This window comes from Rhinolophus sinicus, chromosome 2, assembly GCF_057876585.1.
Source record: "Rhinolophus sinicus isolate RSI-liver-muscle chromosome 2, RSI-T2T, whole genome shotgun sequence".
Taxonomy (NCBI): domain Eukaryota; kingdom Metazoa; phylum Chordata; class Mammalia; order Chiroptera; family Rhinolophidae; genus Rhinolophus; species Rhinolophus sinicus.
In genome coordinates this window covers 139,365,230-139,386,705 of record NC_142502.1, presented here as the reverse complement: position 1 = coordinate 139,386,705, position 21,476 = coordinate 139,365,230, and the positions used below count along the sequence as shown (strand labels likewise).

At 53.0% G+C, this 21,476-nt stretch overlaps 1 protein-coding gene across 23 annotated transcripts in view; it reads left to right on the top strand.

Annotated features, from left to right (window-relative positions):
* The window catches only part of DYSF (dysferlin), a 200,559-nt gene extending 180,311 nt beyond the window's left edge, over window positions 1–20,248 (top strand). For all 23 annotated transcript variants that reach the window (XM_019718953.3, XM_074332153.2, XM_074332151.2 and 20 more), the window contains 11 exons: window positions 1,153–1,323; window positions 2,017–2,159; window positions 4,048–4,187; window positions 5,388–5,476; window positions 5,763–5,858; window positions 6,280–6,421; window positions 10,878–10,977; window positions 12,265–12,443; window positions 14,112–14,221; window positions 15,611–15,758; window positions 19,972–20,248. In XM_019718953.3, coding sequence (XP_019574512.3) covers window positions 1,153–1,323; window positions 2,017–2,159; window positions 4,048–4,187; window positions 5,388–5,476; window positions 5,763–5,858; window positions 6,280–6,421; window positions 10,878–10,977; window positions 12,265–12,443; window positions 14,112–14,221; window positions 15,611–15,758; window positions 19,972–20,010 — 1,357 coding nt within the window. In that variant the 3' untranslated portion in view covers window positions 20,011–20,248. The remainder of the gene's footprint in view (window positions 1–1,152; window positions 1,324–2,016; window positions 2,160–4,047; window positions 4,188–5,387; window positions 5,477–5,762; window positions 5,859–6,279; window positions 6,422–10,877; window positions 10,978–12,264; window positions 12,444–14,111; window positions 14,222–15,610; window positions 15,759–19,971) is intronic.
* The last annotated feature ends 1,228 nt before the right edge of the window (window positions 20,249–21,476 follow it).

Genomic DNA, 21,476 nt, shown 5'->3' with positions numbered 1-21,476 from the left:
CATTCATGTGTAATTACAAACACCCTGAATGGCTGGATGGTTGTCACCCCCCTCTCCCAGCTGGCCTACTTTGGGTATAGCTGTGCATAGCACGTGGATGTGTGGAGGGAAGGCTTCGTCTTCTCCTGTTCTCTGCCTAGTGTCTCTCCCCTCCCCTTTCTGGCAAGCCACTGAGGTTCCTGACTCGTGCAGGACCAGGACTCGGGGAGCGTGTTAGAGGAGAGGGCCCATTTTCTGTGCTCACTGCCTCTTTCATCCGGGCACCCTCTGGGTATCACATGTTTAAAGCTGATTTATTTTCTTGTGGGTGCTTTCCAGAGAGCCCCTTTGAGTCCTTGCCCTGCAGCTCTTGGGATGTGGCAGATACTATGTCCCTTTAGCTGGTGGCCTCCATCCCCTTGTCCTCAGATGGGCCTCTTCACAGTCTCTCACTGTTGGAACCCCAGGTCCCATGGGGCAGGATTCAAGGCGGCTCCAGTCTGGCCTTGTGGTGGCCCAGCCAGGATAGAAGAAATGTAGCTCCTCCCAAATGGAGCCCCTCTCTCCTCTCTGCCACAAGGTGCTTTCACTTCCTTGGGTGTGAGTCAGGTGCCAGGCTTGCATCTCCTACCTGCAGGGAAATGGTGGGGGGAGGGCCAACACCTCCACATTTGACCCCCATGGAGGGGGGGGGGTGTCTCAGAGCATGGCAGGAGCTTTCTCAAAGAAATTTCTTCACAGACTGTCTCCATCTCACTCCAGAAGTAGGTGTGAAGCTCCCAGAGTCCTGAAAGTGGGTCCCAGGCCACCCTCTTGGTGAATTCCAGGGCTCTGGCGCCTTGCTCTGGAGTTTCATATCTCTTGTCTCCTGGTGTCCTGGTGGAAATTCAGTTTTAACATTCTATTCCAATTCATCCCTTAATTCTGTGGTGCAGACCCCCCACCCACGCACGCACTCACACGCCCCGTACCAGTAGAGTGCTGTGAGTGCTGTGCATTAAGAGTTACAGGAGGCCCAAGGACGGCGGACCGCAGGGCTACTCCTGGGAGGAGAGGACGAGGCCAGGGATGGTTGTCAAGCTCCTCCTCTACCCTTGCCACCGCCTTGGGCTCCCACTGTGTGTGGGGATGACACGGAGCCGCCATTGTTCTGACCTCGGCCCCGCCCCACAGGATGTTCGAGCTGACCTGCACTCTGCCTCTGGAGAAGGATCTGAAGATCACTGTCTATGACTACGACCTCCTCTCCAAGGACGAGAAGATCGGGGAGACCGTCATTGACCTGGAGAACAGGCTGCTGTCCAAGTTTGGGGCTCGCTGTGGGCTCCCACAGACCTACTGTGTGTAGGTGCACGGGAGCTGGCTGCTCCTCTGACAATCATCCCACCCTCTGCATACAGAGCACCTACTGTGTGCCTGCTCTGGGCTAAGCACATCACAGATGTTCTGGGCTAAGCACATCACAGATGTTCTGTCACAGAAGTTCAAATCGGGGTTGTGACCTGACTCCACAGATAAGGAAACTGAGGCCCAGAGATGGTATGGCTTGTAAGTGGTAGGATTAGTATTTGAGCCTGTTTGTCTAAGAATCTCGCTCTTTCCTTAAGGCACCCCTGAGGGCCTGTAGAGGGAAAGAGAGGGAAGGAGGGAGAGGAGAGAGGAGACTAACAATGGAACACATGGGCCCCAGATGCACCCTAAGGGGATTTATATCAGGTGAACTCATGTGTAGACGGCCTCCACCCACTTCCTACCAACTTGGATCTTATTTGCGTCTGATTCTCTAAATCTGGAAATTAGAAACATCTAAGTTCCAATACTGTATATATGTATTTAAACAAGTCCTAGTATCTCTGGACCTCAGTTTCTCCATCTGTGAAATGGAGATCTCCAGTCATGATGAATGACCACATAGGGGACCCACTGTAAAAGTGGAGGGTGGGTGATGCTATGAGTGTGAGTACACGGATCACGGCGTGCCCCTCGCCATTGTCAGCGTCCGAGAGCGTCTCATCTTTGTCTTGTGTTGGGCCTCAGCTCTGGACCGAACCAGTGGAGGGACCAGCTCCGCCCCTCCCAGCTCCTGCACCTCTTCTGCCAGCAGCGCAGGGTCAAGGCCCCTGTGTACAGGACAAACCACGTGGTGTTTCAAGATAAAGAATACACCATTGAAGAAATAGGTGAGCTGCCACGTGACCTTGAAACCATCGTGGGCTCTCCCTCTATCCCCTTCTTTCTTGTTTTCTCTCTCCTGTCATAAAGGGGCCAACTGGATATAGGGTATGGTCTGGGACCCTCTAGGACAGCACAGATGGGTTAACCTTGCACTTGGTACGTTCGGGACCAGTACTTATCTGTGACACCACTGTAAAAATAAGAGGTCAAGGCGGGGCCAAGGTCAGAGCTCAGACCAAGGCCAGGTTGGGGCCCATCTGAGGGCAAGATGAGAGGTGAGTCTGAAGCCCTGGTCAGGGTCACGGTTAAAATCCGTCAGCTCCTGGCTTTGAGTGGTCAGACTTTGATCAGAGTTTGGGGTATCGTCCGCCTCTGAGAAATAGTTTTCTACTTGAGTTGCACTAGCCTGCCAACTTTTCCTTGATGGAACCTTCTGAGCCCCCACTCATAGCTCCTGCACCGAAAGCATTCAAAGGGCAGGCGGGAAGCCCTGCAGCCCCCACCTTGCCCGTGGGTCTGCCTAAGGCTCATGCCTGAGAATCCTGCCACATGCTCTCCACGTGTCTGAGGTGCCCACAGGCCTGCATTGCCCACCCCGAGCAGCTCAGACTCCCCGGTGGTGTTTATAGGCCCAGCTGGCCCCTCACCTTCTGCTGGTTTCAGAGATGTTTGATGTCAGAGCTGGTGCTTGGGTTATAAAAGGGGACTGATGACTTTGACTCCCTTATCCCAGATCCCCTCCTCCACTTTCTGTTTTTCTGACTGTCCCAGGTCATGGCTGAGCCAGCTCCTCTCCATCAGGCCCTGACCCCACCCCCATTCTCTTTTCCGATAGAACATGCCTCTGTTGTAGGCGTGGTCTCATTGCCTTCTGCTCGTCTGTGAGCAGCTTTAGCACAGGGACCAGGGCTCGTGGTGATACATTTGTAGGAAAGGAAATCCAGAAAGCTAGAGTTGGTGCGGTCTGACATCAGCCTGTTTTTGCAGATGAGGCTGTGGAGGCCACGAGTGGTTAATGACCTGCCCAATGTCACCCATCCTGTTAGACCCCGTGGTCCTTCTGTGATGCCCCGCCACTTCCTTACTGGCACCTAGTAAAGTGGGCAGGACAGGTTTGATGGATGAACGTGTGTGTGTGTGTGTGTGTGTGTGTGTGTGTGTGTGTGCATGCTAATGAGACTCTGTGAACATGGGCACACCTGAGTATACATACCTGTGTGTGTATGTGTGTGTAGACATGTAGACCCTCCTACCCCCAGCCAAGGTCTCTGTCATGGGAGTTCCAAGTTCGTGCTGCTGGCTGGTTGGCCAGGCTTGTCAGGGTCAGAACCACTCCTGTGGTCTCAGCTGCCCTGCTGACCAGCTGGGTGACTGCTCTGGGCTTCATTTCTCTTATCTGTAGAATGGGGATAATAGCATTTACCTTCTAGGGTTATTATGATGATCGAACCTGTTAATCTCTATGGAGAAAAGTGCCTGGTTCCCGCTTTATAAGTGTTTGCTGTTACTGCTATTATTTTAGCTACTGCTACTAATAGAACAGCTTGCACGAACCAGAGACTGGTACTAAGAGCCTTATCTGGGAGTAGAGGTTGCTGAGGCTCAGAGTTAGGAGGGCTTTGGCGGGTGGGCATGATTTGAATTGGCGGAAAAGAAGAAGAGCTTTACATAAGAGGCTTGGTAGAAATTATGGCAATGGGGAGTCTGGATTTTAAGCCTGGAGCCTGTGGACAGTACAGTGTTCCCTACAGAGAGTGAGACATGAGGAGCAGAAGAAGTGTGGCTGTGCTGGGGTGAGGCTGCGGGGGTAGGGGTGTCCCAAGGGCACCTGGTTGCCCTACCATCGCTGGCTCACTCAGCCCCAGCAACTTTTATCTCTTCTCTCTGGGGCAGAGGCTGGCAGGGTCCCAAACCCGCATCTGGGCCCAGTGGAGGAGCGTCTGGCTTTGCACGTCCTCCAGCAGCAAGGCCTGGTTCCTGAGCATGTGGAGTCTCGGCCCCTCTACAGCCCCTTGCAACCTGACATTGAGCAGGTAGGCCGTCGAGCCCCAGGCTCCAGAGTCCCCAACCCCAGGCTAGCCCTACTTCAAGGACACCGTGGACATCCTGGACGCACCAGCAAAGATCGCAGGATTTGGCCCTTCCCTCCTTTATGGTGTTTCTCCACAGTCTCAGGGGTCACCACTGTTGGCCTACCAGGGGACCTCTTGGGGCTGGCCTCCTCTGGCTACCCGCAGCCCTCAGGGCCTGGGGAATGGGCCCAAGCCACCTCCTCCCGCCCCATGTAGGCCGATCTCTGACTTCCTGTAAGTCATTCCAAAGCCTCGCTGTTTCAGTCCGGACTCAGCATGCCCTCCCCATCATCAGTCAGTGACGTCTCAGATGGCTGGCCCTGTGCAGGGTTGCAGCAGGGAGTTCAGGCCGGCCACTAGCACCCTGTGACAGACTGGCAGGGCAGCCACAGAGAGCAGTTATCAGAAAGGCCAAAGGTATCCTCCCATGCAGAGGGGCAGCAGGCCCAGGGCGGGTGGGCTCAGGGCTGGGTGTTGGAGGAGGAGGGGGAGAGAGAAGGTGACAGGCAGACAAGAGCTGAGGCAGCTGTGAAGGTGCCTTTAGGAACATGCAGAAGACACCGTCTCTGCTATTTGGAACTGAGCTCCTCTCCCCTTGGTGGTGTGGCCAACAGCTCCCCAGGGGGGCACAACAGGTATTAAAATGTCAGCACTTGCATTTCTAGCTCTGTGACCCTGCAGAATTTCCTTCAACCCTGTTCCTTCTTCTGTAAGATGGGTTGCAGATAGGTAGGGAGCTGAGGGGTGGCTGGTAGAGTAGTTTCCTGTCATGGAAATCCTCTGAGCCACTCTATGACATAACATGCTCTCCGATGCGCCAGGACTTTGTGTATGCCATTCACGTGCCCTGGAATGCCTTTCTCCTCTCTTCCATCTGGCACATCGAGACTCAGCTCAATACCACCGTCTCTGAGAAGGCTACCCTGACCTTTGACTCCCAGGCACAGGCCCAAATCATCACCCTGTGGGCCAGTGGGCTCACCTTTGCAGTTGGTCCTGTGGTCCCATTTAGGATACCTCCCCTAAGAGGCCGTGAACCTCTCCATGGCAAACCCTGGGTTTTCTCCGTCATGTGCCCCAGTGTGTGGCACAGAGCAGGCAATCAGGTAGATGTTGGTTGAATGAAAAGGGTGGTGAGACAATAGAGTCATGTCTCTCCAGGGGAAGCTGCAGATGTGGATCGACCTGTTTCCAAAGGCCCTGGGGCGGCCTGGACCTCCCTTCAACATCACCCCACGGAGAGCCAGGAGGTGACTTACCCCAGCCATGGGCTCTGAGCTGAGTGGGGCGGTGGGATGGTCCCAGCCAGCTTGGGTGGGGCAAGGAGCATCACTTGGGCCAGGCTTTGGGTCAGTAAAGCTATAGGGTACCTACCACTCCTGGGTAGGCCTGGCCAAGTGTCTGGCCTGGCCAAGTGTCCAGCCAGGCAAGCATTGGGGTCTTCTTGGGTGATCGGATTTCTTGGCTTCTCAGTCAAGGATCACCAATCCTTTGGTGGGAAATCCATGCGATTGGAATCATTCTTCTTCTCCACAGGTTTTTCCTGCGTTGTATAATCTGGAACACCAAGGATGTGCTCCTTGATGACCTCAGCATCACGGGGGAAAAGATGAGCGACATTTATGTGAAAGGGTGGGAGTCATCTTCCTTCCCACCTATCCCAGCGCCACTGAGTCACCCCCATTCCTTCTGGGGTGGTACCCTACTGGGAAGGGGGGGTCTTTGGTGTAGGGAAGGGGAGGACAAGCAAGGAAGGAGGGTCTTATGGGCGTGGTCTCTGACTTTTGGGAGTTGCTCCCCCACTAGATTTCGTCTTCCACATTAATCTTTGGGTTTAACTTACAAGATTTGAGGATGTCCCTCAAGAGAAAATTTAAAATGTTTAAAAATTGGTGGCACATTCGGCCTTTCATAGAGATTTCTTGGGAATTATTTTTGCTTTGTCGTTAACCAAGTTCATTTACCTTCTCAGTTCCTTGTTTGCCTAAGTTGAGGCTGCATATTGTGGTAGAGACGTTAATTAGAAATATTCTCTAAAAACGTGTATGTCTAGTTGGATGGTTGGCTTTGAAGAACACAGGCAAAAGACCGACGTGCATTATCGGTCCTTGGGAGGCGAAGGCAACTTTAACTGGAGGTTCGTTTTCCCCTTCGACTACCTGCCAGCTGAGCAAGTCTGCACCGTCTCCAAGAAGGTGAGTCTCGTTCCTGTCCCCAAAGGGGGTAGTTCCTGGGCTTTCTAATGTCAGTGTGATCGTACTACCAGTTACTGGCAGGCCGTTGTCATACCCTCACCAAGGCCGCAACAAGCACTGACATTGTTGTATGATGACTATCACCATTTGCACCATCACTGCCCATGTCACCATCACCACCACTGTCCCATCACTGCCAATGTCACCACCACTTTTGCCCCATCACTGCCAATGTCACCACCACTGTCCCATCACTGTAATGTCACCACCACCACCACTGCCCCCTCACTCATGCCATTACCACAGCTTCCACCACTGCTCCACCCACTACCATCAAAGCTGCCACCACCATCTCCAGCATCCCCACTATTCCTTCTGCTTCTACCATCATTGCCATCATTAGCATAGCTGCCACCCCACAACCACCCCATACCTGTGCTATAAGCATCATATGTAGCTAAGTCCAAATCCTAAAACTATTGCCTTTCTCCCAATCCTAGACAGACCAAGCAGCAGGAAAGGTCATGGAGTCAGAGTAGGAAGAACATTTGTAGGGAAATCTGTGGGGCAGTGGGGCAGACCCTGTAAGGAGAGCTTCCCAAGAGGTCCTATGGATTGGGTTGTCCATAGGATTGCGTATTGCTTAGCTAGGTCCCGCCAGCTACCTAGTTTCCCACATTTCTCGGTTTGCTGCCCGTGGTCACTGCCCAAACTGGACAGTCACTAGGAGTGACTTTACCCTTCCAGACCCGGAAGTCATTGTCTTCTCTCTCCCTCCATGCTCTCACCCCGGGCTGAAGGCACCTGGAGAGCTGGTCAGCATCAGCCAGGAGGAGGGGTGGATTCAGGGACCTCTGTTCTTTGTGTCTTAGCATCTTCTAGTTTAGGTCTCTTCTGGGCCATAAACTGTACTCCTGAAACAGGAAGATCTGGAAGCAGGTGGCTCCCTTCCTGGTGGCAGCACACCTGCCCTTAGGGAGCAGAGCCAGAGCACAGTGAAGAGGGTGCTGTAGGCAGTGAGGGCCTCATGGCCAGGCTGTCTGGAGGCAGAGGGCATGTCTGTTGGAGCTTCTGCTCACCTGTGTCCCATCTAGAATCAATTCCATCTTTAGGTTCTCTCCCATCTGACAGAGTGAATGCCTCCCTGGTGTTTTGGTTCTGCTGGTCTGATTTCCTTCCGGAGGTGGCTCAAGGCTTCAACCTGCAAAGCTTCTCTTACTCCTCTTTCTTTCCTGATGGTTGAGTGGCTTAAAGAAGGGAAATATATAATGTACTTTGGCTGCCTCGGTCTTCTTAATTGTTTTCATTACATCCTTTCCCCATGGCCTCCTCCTGACCCAATACATGGGATCGTCTGTGCTTTAGAGAAACCAGAATATTGCATGGAACGTTCTGAAACCATCAAACAAAAGACAATATGGGTTCAACAAGGTTAAATGAATTCTTTCACACAGGGATTGTTTCAGAGTGCCTGCCAGAAAGCAGACTTTAGCAACGTCCTGTGTTCTGTGCCGTCAAGGAAAGCCTGGCCTATTTGTAGGTTTAATCTTATTTTCCTTTGCTCCCTGCGTTTGTCTATCACAAGATGTTTCCAAAACAAAGCAAATGCTGCATTTGTTGGGGAGGGCTCCAAACCAAATAAACACTGTCTCTCTTTTCTGTGAGACAGAGGGGAAGTGGGGGCTGGGAATGGAGACGGGAGGCTGAGGCATCCTCACACCTACTCTGGTGCTCACCAAGTCCTACGAGGGGCTAGGTGTGGATGGGAAACCGAGGCTGAGAGACGTGAATTGGTCTGCTTAAATGGGAGGTGGGACAACCCCTACATTGTGACAGGTGGAGATGTGGGCAAGGAGTTCCAGGAAGCAGAGACTTGTGTTTTTTCCGACAAAGTAGGAGGAGAGAGAATCTGGCACTGTGACAGGTGATTTGAGACAAGTGGAAAAGCCTGGAAGTAGCTGTTCTGCTGAGTAAAGGAGAGAGACCAGGAGAGAGAGAGAGGAGAAGAGGGTGGGAGAGGGAGGGAGAGCAAGCTAACTGGTGGTACAGAGAAGGGTTACCTGGAAGTTCTGAGGGCCAAGTTGGAGTTTCCGGTTAAGCATTTGAGGTAGATCCATTCTGGCAATGATGGGGTTTCATCTCTGAATTATAGGTACCGGCAAAGAAGAAGGAAAGAGTTGGGTTGACCCACTGTGGCATAGCCCATAGTCCTGGACTAGCCTTGGAAGGATGGGAGGCCTATGGGGACTCCGGGGTGGAAAGGAGGAAGAGGAGTCAGGGTGCAGAAGAGGCACCCAGGAGTGGGGAGGGCTAAGGGAACGGGAATTCTGTGTGGTGCCAGGTTCCCGGAGAGGGTGGCTACGGGGATGGGAAGAAGAGGTCAGAAAAGGAGGTTGAGAAACAGAGTCCAGGGGGTTCTGAAGTCAACCAGGAGATGAGGGAGGAACCAGGTTGACCCAGAAAGAGCCAGTGGGTCCCTCTGTGGCAGAAGGGACCCTAGGAGGCAAGTGGAGCCAAGCCCACAGTGAGGCACCAATGAGCTAATCTGGGCTACAGAACTGAGTCTGGGGGTGGGTTTGTGCGGGGCCACTGCACAGCCTCTGGGCTCCATGGTCCTGCTGCAGAGCCAGCTCTCTGCCGAGGGGTTCAGGGCCTCTGGCAGGCAGGCCCTCCAGGGACCCCATTAACCAGACGAGACTGTCGTAAAGTACAAGGTCTCCTTTCATCCGGCTGCTTTGAACCACCGCTGGTTGCCCTGGCCGGCTCCCCACCTGGAGCCCAGCACACCCACCGGGGCTTGCCTGCGCGTCAGGCACCCACCCTGCAAATAAACAGCTAGTAAAAGGGCCCAGACCAGGAGCATAATGAGCGCCTGGGACCTGGGGGGCCATTCCCCAGGCTGGAGCCCCAGCCCAGCTGCTCCCACCAGGGGCCGTTTGAACCTCTGGCTCATTACTGAGCCCATAAACCAGGCCGGCCAGAAGAATGGAGGCTGCTGGCGGCCTGTGCAGGCGGGCCTGTGGTGCTGGCCATAAAAGCCCCGCCAGAGGAGGGAGGCACCTGCAGGAGGGCTGGGGCCCGGAAAAGGGGGAGGCACCAGACAGGGGCTGGGGGGTGAGGGGCCAGCTGGGGACCTGAGCCCCTTCACCGACTCAGGCAGCAGTCCAGGCCACGGCTGGGTACTTTGCAAGGTGGCCATTCCCCACGACGCATGGTCTTTGATTCGGGAGCTCTGTGGGTCTGCATGACCTGGAGCAGGCCATATGGCAGGCATGGCCCTGACTGGGCAGCAAGGCTGTGTGGACAGGTCACCCAGGGCCAGACAAACCCTATATCTTCAGCAGTGCTCCCCGACTCTCCAGGGAGTCTGTTTCTCTGAGACCTGGTCCAGGCCCGTGCTATGACCTGGCATTCATGACCTGGCACCCATGGCCTGCAGGACGGTCAGAATAGTGCCTGTCCTTGCCACCCTCTTAGGGAAAGCTATAATGAGAGGACAGAGAATAGGAGTTAGCAGGAAAGCCCCAGTGACCGTCCTTTGGGTTGAGTGTGGCTGGACCCAGGGTAAACCCAGGCCCCGGCTTGCCTGGTCCCCACCCCTCAGCTGCTCCTTGAGGTCTCTTGGGAAGAGGCCCAAGATGACACTGTTTCAAAACGATTGGTCTGAGGGAGGTGGGGTGGGGAGAGAAGAGGTTGTGCAGTTTTCCAGCACCAGGGACTTTCGATTTGCCCTAGGGCAAGCTCTCGAAGGTGGAGGTGGGTGGTTTGGCACGGTGAGGGAGAAGCTGGGATTACTGCCCTCCACCGTCAGCTCCTGACATCAGTGTGTCAGGGGGATCTTTCTGGTGACAGCCAGGGTGGGGTGGGGGATGGGCTGGGGGAACCTTAGGGTCCCAACCAGCCCAGCCTGTTCCCAAAATCACATGGGCAGAGCAGGATTTAGAGGTGAGAGCAGGACTCTGGAACCTGACTGCCTGGGTGTGAACCCTGGCTTGCCACTTCCCAGTGGTGTGACTCCCAAGTTACTTGTTCTGGTCTCCTCAGCTGTAAGCATAGTATCTCTCTCCCTTACAGGTTGTTGGAAGGAGAGATTGAGTTCATAGTGGTAAAAAGCTGGCACATAAGAAGTATAATGTTAATATTTTTAGCGGTCAGCTCCTGGGCAAACTCTTAATTTCTCCAAGCCCGTTTCATTATCTGTAAATTGGGAGTGAGAACCTTGACTCACAGAATTGGGAGGATTAAAGGAGCTACTTATGTGAAGTGAGCCTGCATGGTACCTTCCTGGACCTTGAACACCGTTCTCTGGGGTCTTAGCAATCATCCTGCCAGGACCTGGCTCTGGCAAGTCCCTGAGGGCTGTCCCACTCGACCTCCTCCTCCAGGCAAGCTTCCCGGCTGGAAGGGATCATTGCCTCTCTCTAATCTTGCTTTCCTGCTTCCTCCTCTGGGCCAGGATGCTTTCTGGAGGCTGGACAAGACCGAGAGCAAAATCCCGGCGCGAGTGGTGTTCCAGATCTGGGACAATGACAAGTTCTCCTTTGATGACTTTCTGGGTGAGCACTGCTTTCGGTCAGCACATTTCTGCACACTGGAGGCTGCCCCAGAACCCGCAATGTGTGTGTGCCACCCTTGGCTACCTGGCAGGAGGGGCAGTCCCATTTTCTGCCATTGGGAGCTCAGGCTCACTGGTCCTTGGATTGAGTGAGGTCTGTGACACAGAGTAGTGCCAGAGTGGTGAGAATGGGGTAGGCCTGTCAGCAGAGGTAGCATTGAACACTGGGCCACGTTGGATGGTAGGTAAGGAAGAGAGGGAAGTGACAGTGTGTGCGGGCTCTCACTGGCTGTCTGGCCTCAGGCGTGACAGGACGCGCCCCACCCCACCCCACCCCACCCTGCAGTCGAGATACAGACTGAGCCCAGCAAGTGAGGGGCTCAAGTCACTTTTACCTTCGTACCTAAGTGATGACCAAATAAATGAACACGGCTCCATCCCCCAAGCCCTAGACAGGATTCTGATGAAACCCCAAGCTGATAAGCAGGGAGCCCTGGGCTGAAGGGTGTGGTAGAAACAGTGCTCTTGCAGGTGTGAGATGTAGAGTCAGGAGGACGATGTTTCCTGGGGCCAGCAGGCTGGACTGTAAGTGCCCCATCACAACTGTAAAAGTTAGCCAGGAAAGTGTAGTCTCTCCCTATGATGGGATATAATTCAGCCACAGAAAGAAGCGAAATACTGATGCATGCTACAACATGGATGAACCTTGAAAACATGCTAAGTGACAGAAGCCAGACGCAAAGGGACTCATATTGTATGATTCTATTTATATGCAATAGCCACACTAAGCCAATCTATAGGGATAGAAAGTAGGCTCATGGTTCCCAGGGTTGGGAGGAGGAGGGAATGGGAAATGACTGCTCAGGCATGTGGTGTTTCTTTTGGGGGTGATGAATTTTGAATTAAGATGACACATTTTATGTCATACAGATTTTACCACAATGGAAACAATAAAAAATTGATGGATAATAGATGTGGACAATGGGTGAATGAATAGATTTGTGCATAGTAAGATGACCATTTGAGTGGGTGGGAAGCTCTGTTAAGGTGAATCAAGAAGGGTAAATTAGCCTATGGATGAGCGAGTAGACGGCTGGGAAGCTGTATAGATGGAATAAGAGCCCATGGATGGGGAGCTGGAGTTTGAGGGATTTGACCCGTGGCTAAGCCCATGGATTAGAGGCTGAGGAGGTGACAGTGAGTTTTTCTGGAACCTGCCCAGACCCAGGGTAGACCTCAGCTGGAGTGCTTGAGAAACCCTCTGCCAAGGACCCCTTCTCTTCCGTAGGCTCCTTGCAGCTGGATCTCAACCGCATGCCCAAACCTGCCAAGACAGCCGAGAAGTGCTCCTTGGACCTGCTGGATGACACTTTCCACCCGGAGTGGTTTGTGTCCCTTTTTGAACAGAAAACAGTGAAGGGCTGGTGGCCCTGTATGGCAGAGGATGGTGAGAAGAAGATCTTGGCGGTAAGTGTGCTTCCTCCAGCCCCGTGGAGGCCCGGGAGCCGCTCTTCTGTGGAAACCCTGCAGCGGGCCCAGACGTGTTAATCTCCCTCTCTGTTTCCAAGGCACCATCCGTCTTCCCTTCCAGTTCCTAGCATTCCTCTCCTTGCAGCTCGCATTCCAGGGAAGCCTATTTAAACAGAAAGATGCTTTTTAGCGCCTTTGGACCCTGTGTGATTACAATGCTCCTTGGTCTTCACAGATCTGTGTGCTGGGTTCCCCGCTAGCCTGGGCCTCCTATTTGAGCAGGACCCTCTAAGGGACCGTCCTGTATGACTGTCCTTGCCCAGAGGTCTGCCCAGGGCTGTGACAGGGCACTGGGAACTGTCCTTCCTCTGCAGAGAAAGTCAGTCTCTGACAATTTGCTGCAAAATGGCAGGCAGCCAGCCAACCCCTAAAGTGGCCCTTGAAATAAAATATCCTGATTGTATAAGGAATTATAAAAATTAACAAGAAATAACTAACACCTCAAAAGGGCACAGGGCATGCATAGATAACATATAAAATAAGTACAAATGAAACATTAAACACTTAAAAAAGGTTTATTCCCCCTAGCAATTAAATAGAGGCATATTTTAAAAAGTGAAAACAATTTTTTGCCCAGTAAATTAGAATTAAAAATTAGAAAAGAAATGCTCATTGCTGGTAAAGATGCAGAGACAGGCCCCTCACTTACTTCTGGGAGTGCTAATGGTTTTGCCATGTGGGGAAGCAATTTGGTAATATGCAACAAGAGATGTAACAATATTTATGGTCTTGGCCTCTGTCATCCCCCTTCTAAAATCTCTCCTAAAGAAATAACCAGCTAAAATTTAAAAATTACGTTGTGGAGTATTCGTTGCAGCATTGTTTATAATATCAAAGAGTTGGAAACAACTTAAATGAACCAAAATAAGTAGTTTATGAACCAAATTATGATCTACCATGCATAGAATGTCTTACAGCCATTAAAAGGCAAACTTTAAAGAATATATAATTACATAGTGAAATAGAATATATTCTTAAGTGAAAGAAGCAAGCTACAGAACTGTGTATATATGCAGTGTGGTACTTCATATACTTGCATAAAAGCACAGCTCTGATGCATTAAAATATTAGCAGTGCTCGTCTCCACACAGTGGGAGTATGGCTGATTTGTACAGACAGCCCTCGGAGATATTGTGGCTTTGGTTTCAGGCCACCGGAATAAAGCAACGAACGCACACAAATCACACGAATTGTTTGGTTTCCCAGTACATGTAAAAGTTATGTTTACACTATACTATAGTCTAGTAAGCGTGCAATAGTATTCTGTCCACAAAAACAATCTATATACCTTAATTAAAAATATGTTATTGCTAAAAATGCTCACCTCATCGCTGAGCCTTTAGCGAGTTGTACTCCTTTTGTTGGTGGAGGGTCTAACCTTCATTTATTTAAAAAAAAGTAGCATCTGTGAAGCGCAATAAGCAAAGCTCAATAAAACAAGGTATGCCTGTGTATGTCTGTAGTTTCTCAGTGTCCTACCAGGAGCAGGTACTGCCTTTACGATCAGATCAACCCAATAGAATTAAAAAAATAAAGTGGCTCTTACATCTCCAGGCCATGGGGCAGAGCCTGTGTGCCCCTGACCAGGTGCCCCTGTTCCCACAGGGCAAGCTGGAGATGACCTTAGAGATAGTAGCGGAGAGTGAGCATGAGGAGCGACCTGCTGGCCAGGGCCGGGATGAGCCAAACATGAACCCCAAACTCGAGGACCCAAGGTCAGTGCCAGCCCCGGACCACTGATGTCCAAGGCTTTGGGAGGTGGAGCCACAGTCCAGGAGGCCCACTGCATAGTCACACGGGTCCCAAGGCCCACACAGCCCAGCGAGGGCCACACAGTGTGTTAGGGCGCAGGTGACAGACGTCACTCCAGGAAACACTGGGCTTCTCAACTAGTTCAAGAAGCAGGCTGGGTAGCTGCTGGCTGTGCACTGGGCCTGCTGTCCTGTGGCATATACGTGCTGTGTTATGGAACCTTCCCCACTGGGTTGTTGTTATCCTCCCCGTTTTACAGATGAGGAAACAATCACAGTAAAGTTGAATAAAGTCATTCCACTAGGAAAGTGGTGAAGCTAGAATTCTTGGACCTGGTCTGATGGGCTCTGGAGCCCGATATAGGTCTTTCTCCTGACCAAGCCACCTTCCATGGCCCTCCTGTGGTGCCAGTGTGGCTTTCAAATGGTCTTTTGCCTTAATTTTCCCATCTATAAAATGTGAGGGTGGGGGAGGGGGCCGAGTCCTGTCTTCCCTACCTCACTGGCACCTAAGCGATATAGACCAGTCCAGTGGATATAGAAGCCTTGAAGGCAGTGACTAGGGGCTGAAAGACTGCTATTGGTGGGAATGGGGATGGGCGGCCCTGGGAGGTGTCTGGGCTCTGTTTGCTGGGTTTCTTCCGGTGGCCTGCTCCGCTCAACTCAGACTTAGCACAGGCAGCTCACTTTATCACGGTGTTGTGCTGAGTGCAACGGGGAGCTGGCAGAGCAGGAAGAGGCATCCTTGCCCAAGGCTGTTGGGATCTGGGTGGAAAGACAAGAGAGGCCCAGGAGACCCAGCAACGTGCAATTAAAATGGCTCCTATCACAAAATCCTGCATGCTCTTTGAGTTGCGAGGCTGACCTAGAGGAAGTTATTGAGGTTCTTCATTGTGAGTGAGAGAAACTCAGCTTTCTGGGTTCATTTCCCGCCGTCCTTCCCTGACCACAGACCAGCGATGTGCATCTAGGCAGGTGGATTGGCTACTCCGGGCCTCAGTGGGCCATAGCTCACCTCATATAACAGCCCCTCGAGGCTCTGCCCAGCTCCCAAACCTCAAGTCTGTGATTAAGTCCTGGGTCGGGAAGGAGAGAAGGCAGCAGAGAAGGTGTCTGGACAGGGTGGCTGAGAACTGGGCGCCAAGGGTGTAGGCTTGGTGGCACCAGGAAGAGGAGCAGGGCAGCATGGGTGGGGTCACACTGTAGCAAAGCCTTGGGGGAGAAGGGAGTGTAGGTGCAAAGGGCTGAGTTTTAGGGCAGGAGCTATGGAGAGCCTGGGCGACGTGGGAGCTGGACTTGGAGAAAGCAGCCCTGACAGGAGTGCCCTGCTGACCTCTGGGGTCTCACTTCCAGGCGCCCAGACACCTCCTTCCTCTGGTTTACCTCCCCGTACAAGACGATGAAGTTCATCCTGTGGCGGAGGTTCCGGTGTGCCATCATCCTCTTCATCATTCTCTTCATCCTCCTGCTGTTCTTGGGCATCTTCATCTACGCCTTCCCGGTGAGCACCTCTGAGCGGGAGGCACAGGCATGGTCTTGGAGAAGCGCCTGGTCTGATGTGGGAGGTACAGCTCTTCACCGCCAACAGTACCTCGTCTCATGGAGAGTCTCCATGGTTCTCAGAGACCCCAGTCTGATGGAGAGAAGTAGCCTCTGCCCATGGTCTGATGAGGGAGACATGACCCTTACTCTGGGGAATCCTGAGTCTGGTAGGGAGAGAAAGTCCTACCCTCAGATGCACTTAGTCCAATAGGGGAAACTGAGCTCTTGCCCTTGATGGGGAGACATAGCTGTCCTCAGGAAGCCCTGGGACTATGTAATCAAAGGGTTGGTAGAAGGTGAGCCCCCTTGGGCAGTGGTGGGTGGGGGAAACTTCCTGAAGGAGGGTGTGGAACTGGGTCTGAAAGGGAAGGGAAGGTGTGGACGGCAGACCGGAGGAGAGGGCCCCTTTGTGAGGAGGGCACTTGCTGAAGTCCAGAGGGGACACCTGGGGCCAGGAGAGGGTCTCAGTGCCCATCTGAGGACCTTGGTAGAGAGTGTCCTGCCTCCTGCAGCAGGGCAGGCATGGGGGAAGATGCAGCTGGACAGGTGGTGGCCCAGGAGCCTCTCACTTGGCACAGTGCACATTGGGGGTCCCTCTCACCTGGTAAGAAGGTAGCTGCTATGCCCCTACCTCCATGGGGCCCTCCCCAAGGGATCAGGATCTGGGTCTTTTGCCTTCGTCTGGGCTTCCCTGGTCCTCACAGCTCATTAGGGGAACCCTGAAGATGCTCCAGCCCCCCACCCCAGTACTTCTGGAACTTCAGACCTTGAAGGGATCACAGTATTCCCAGGCTGATACCTGATTTTTAATGTTCTTTAAATAAAAAAACACACACCTTTTTAATATGAAAATTTCAAACTGATATAAAAATAGAGAGAATGGCATAATCAGCATCGTTGATTGGCATCACTCTGATTTGAATGGCAAAGAAACAGGGACCCAGAGAGGGGAAGGGGCTGGCTCAGGGCTGTAGGGCAGTCTGTGCACAAGTTCCAGTCCAGGGTCCTGGACACTGTGGGTCTCAGTCCCGGTCAGCACCAGGCCACCGGCCACGTGCAGTGTGCCCACAGCGTGCTCTGGAAATCACTGGCCTGTGCGTCTGTTGCTTTGTGAATCCTCCAGGTGGAGGTGGTGGATGGAGTGAGTGCTCTCTCCCATGTGACCAGAAAGCCCTTATATCTGCAGGTCCTGAGGTATTAGAAATGCATTGCAACCGTCATCATTATAATGTTGATGAGACGCCTCCAGGAACTTAACTTTTTTTTTTAACATTTCTTTAAAAAATTTTTTTATTTATTAGTTTCATGTGTACAAAACACTGTAATAGTTAGATATTTATCATTTATACCCCTCACAAAGTGATAACCCCCTTTCCTAATCTACTACCCCTCTGACATCGCATATAGCCGTTACATTTCCACTGTCTCTATTCCTAATGCTGTACTCCGCTTCTTGTGACTATATATATGTAAAATTATAGTTTGCATTCATTATTGTTCAGCTTCAGCTTCAGGTGTACAGTGCAGTGATCAGGCATCTACATCATCCCTGAGGTGGTCTCCCTAAGGAGACAAGTGTCCATCGGATACCCTACAAAATCTTTACAACATTATTGATTATATTCCCCAAATTGATTTTCATATCCCTGTGGCCATCCTGTGGTTACCGATTGTGCTTTCTAATCCCCTCACCTTCTCTCTCATCCCCCCCCCACTCCATGGGGAACATCAGAGGAGACTGTCTGATCTGGGCCGTAAGTGACAAAGGAGGGTGTAGGTCCAGGATGGCTGATGTGTCTGGCTGCAGGTCAGGCCCTCTGTGCTGGTTGTGGTTGCCTGGAGCACCTTGCCGAAATATGTTCTGAGGCTCAGCAAGAAGAGTCATGGCTGATAGGCCAAATATTGCTGCAGTCTGGGGGGATCGGAAGCTTGTAGTTTGGGGGGCCCTCTCAAAGCAGAGGAAGATGAAATTACAAATACAAGGTTAGATACTGGCCCACGGGAGGGCATGTGCAAGTATGGTGTCCTAGAGTGTAAGCTGCCCGGGGTAACCTGGGATCTGGTGTCAGGCCCAGGTCTGTGCCTCCGTGTTTCCCCCTATCGGGCAGGCCCAGGGTGCCAAGTTGGGGAGGTGAGGTCCCCCTTGCCCTGTGGCCCTCAGACTCCCATTCTCTCATTTTGAGTGTATCTGGCTGGCCTCATTCAGTTCAGATGAAGACATTTTTAAGCCTGAGACGTGTGTCCAGGAGGCGGGGATGCGTTGTGGTGATGGGGCAAGGTAATGAGAATTGTGCCCCTGGGGAGCTCAGTCTCCTGGGAGACACATCGAAGCTGGTGAAGGAGGGAAAACATGGGTGCAATGAAGTCGTGAGGCTCAGGCTGGGGGGATTTTGGCAGAGCTGGTGCAGACCGTGGCTCCTCAAAGGGGTGGTCTGAGGAGCAACACCAGGGAACTGGCTAGAAATGCAGAGTCCTGGGCCGGCCCCAGGTCGGCTGAGAAGAATCTGGGCACATTCGGGTAGGAGAATCGCTGCTGTACAGGATGGAGCTCTGTGCTCGGAGTCAGGAGGTGTTGGCTGGGCTCTGGCTCTGCTGATGGCTTCCTGTGTGACCTTGGCAAGGCCCTCCCACCCGCATGAGTACAGGGCTGGGCTAGGAAAGCTCTGACCTGCTGTGATCAGTACTGTGGTTACAGGAGCTCTTTCACTTTCCCTGGAGAGGGGCTGCTCGGCAAGTCGGCCTCCTCCTGAAGAGCCACGGGGAGGGCAGAGGCAGGGGCAGGTCCAAAACCACCACCGCCTTTCTATACATAGCTCCCGCCCCTGGCCAGCTGGGCCCTGCGCTGAAAGGCACTTGGGCAGCAGACTAGGTGTGTGGGGGTCTGAGGAAGGAGGCCCCGCTGCTGGCTGAGAGAGGGAGGGAAGCTTTCCAGTCACTCCCAGCCTGGGGCCCTCCGTGTCCCTGGGGCAGCCTTAGCCCAGGCCCTGTGGGCAGGAGCAGAGGTGCACTTTGACGGTGGCCCTGGTCAGTGTCCTCCCTGTTTTCTGGGTCCCCAAAGTGGCATCACCTTCCTTTGAGTCCTTCTGGAAGTTATCCTATTTAAAATACCAACCCTGCCTTCCCCCTCCCAGAGCTGGCATGTGGGGGTCAGATTTGATGTGCGGGGTCCAGGGCTAAAGGGGTAGCTTGGGCCTGAGGCTGCAGACTGGTTTTATTGGCAGGCCTTTGTTGCAACCTGGGTAAATCCTGCTTCTCTCCAGTCAAGTCGACCAATCATCTGGTGGGTCTGAAGATTTTCACCTGGCTTTTAGGCCTTGGGGGGCAGAGGGCCTGGTAGAAAGGGGCCCGAGGCCAGGGCTGCTCCCCTCCAGTTGGTCTAATTGCCCACCCTCTTGGGAAATCCCCTGGCATGGGGGACAGGAGGGCAGCCTGTCTGATTCCTCCCAGCTCGCCCACAGCCAGCCTGGAGCAGGGCCAGGGTGGGGAGGCAGGAGGTGATCTGGCGGAAGGCTTTGTTTCCAGAGTTGGCTTTCCCAGGCTGACGCTGGGGAACATACTGTCCCAATTAGAAGCCCCGTGTTGTGTTGTATGTGTTTTCATGGTTTGGGGGACGGGGTGAGTGGGGAGGGGAGATTCCTCTCAGTCCTACAACAGCCGGGCCTAATGGGGGATGACCCATCCCAGGTGCTGGCCTGTGTTGTGGGTCATTCCTGTACACCCCACCCCCTAACTCTCTCTCTTTCTCTTGCTTTCTGAACAGGAGCAAGGTGGTCAATGAGCCCTGGGTTCCCATGGTAGGGGTAGGAGGGGGGGAGAATCATGGCCATGCCTTCAGGCCACTTGTGTGACGGAAGAATCCCAGGCAGGCCCTGGGGATCAGAGTCCTCGTGGCAGCTGGTGGAACATGGGAGTGGGGCCTGGACGGATGGGGGAGAAGATAGCAGTTCAGGCCCCTGTGGTCCCTAGGAGGGAGGGTGCCAGTGGAATTTCAGAAAGGTCTGGCCTTGTGTGATTGGCAAGAGCACCAGGAGGGTACAGCGCTGTGCTGAGGGAGGTGCAGGGGGTGTTGCGTGCAAGGTGCAGGCTAGGGGTTGAGTGGATGAGCCTCCTTTCCCTGCTCCATCCCTCCTGGAAGCCATTACCACATGTCCTTGTCTCTTCCCTCCCTCCAGAATTATGCTGCCATGAAGCTGGTGAAGCCCTTCAGCTGAGGACTGTCCAGTCCAGGACTGGCTACTTCCTCTGCCCAGCTCAGCCAAGAGCTTCTAGACCTCCAGGCCTGACCATCGTGCCATGGTGGGCAGACAGACAGACGGACTGGCACATACTCCGACAGTTCGTAACACCAAGCCCGGGGATCACCTGCCTTCATTATTTCCTTCTCTCCCAGTCCAAGCCTTTTTGGATCATCCCATGTGCATTTCAGTATAAAACAATTGGAACCACGAAGCTGTGTTGGTGTATATTTCTCTAGGACCTGAATGGGGAGTGACTGGGTAAGGCCCGTGTCTCGGTGGGCAGGGTAGGAGTGGGGTGTGTGCCATCTGTGGCTTAGGATTCTGAGTGGTACTGTGAGTCCTTTGAGAAGACTGCTTGGCACCCTGGGGTGGGCTCTGAAGCTTGGTGTCTGGCCTGCCTGCCTAAGGCTGCAGCGTGTGCTGCCTCTCCAATACTTGCTACCTTCCCCTTCCCCTTCACTCAGACATCTCTTCCTTTCCTAGGTGCTCTTTGCTTGGGTGGTAGTCACCTGTTCCTTCTGGTTTCTTCTGGTTTCTTTGACCACACCTGGGAAGAGGTTCTGCTTTATACAAGTGGAGCCCCAAGGAACAGGTTGCGTCAGAAACTCTCCAGGCAGAGAGGTTTGCTGGTTTCCTGGCTGTGGCCTTGTCCCCCACACTGAGGATTTCTTGCAGTTCCTTCCCTCTGCTTCCTCATTCTGCTTTCAAGATTTGGTCTGGACAGACACACCTTTTTCTTATGGTCTGAAGCTTAGGCATTAGACATGGGTCTGACATCTGTAGGAATCAAGCTTAATGTACAGGAGTAGCAGGAACATACTTAGAATAAAAGCAAAAAAGCATGAAAACATCATGTTTCCCAAATAGAAACCTCTGCCTCTCTTGCCTGAGGGCCTGGAACTCGGGAGCTCAGCGCTGGCCGCCTCCTCTCCTGTTACCCAGGAGGCTTCTCCTATTTCCCCCTGTGAGTCTGCTTCCCCAGCTGAGGCCCAAAGCTCCAGAGTGATCCTTCCAGACCCTTTGGCTCTTCCCTGCACTCTGGAACTTAGACGGAGGCCCTGCCATGTCCCCACCTGATTGGCAGGACGGGGGGGTGACTGGCACAGGGCTAATGACCTGAAGCCTCCAGGAAGAGGGAGCTACACCCCGCGTGCTGAGTGCTGCTCTCTTCAGGCGAGGTCAGGCTGGAGGTGGCCCTCACTGTCCAGCTCTCTACGGGCCCTGAGAACCTGGGTGGCTAGTCCTGAGACCCTGACACCTAAACCCTGGAGCCAGGTAACCACACCTCACACAGAACATGCAGCAGGGACCGGGGTCCAAAGCTTCTGAGAAGGTCAGTCTGCTGTTCTGTGTTGCAGATAATAGAACACATTACACAAACTAATAAAGGGAACTTAATGGCTTTGTGAAAATGAAACATTCAGAAGGGCTGATCTAGC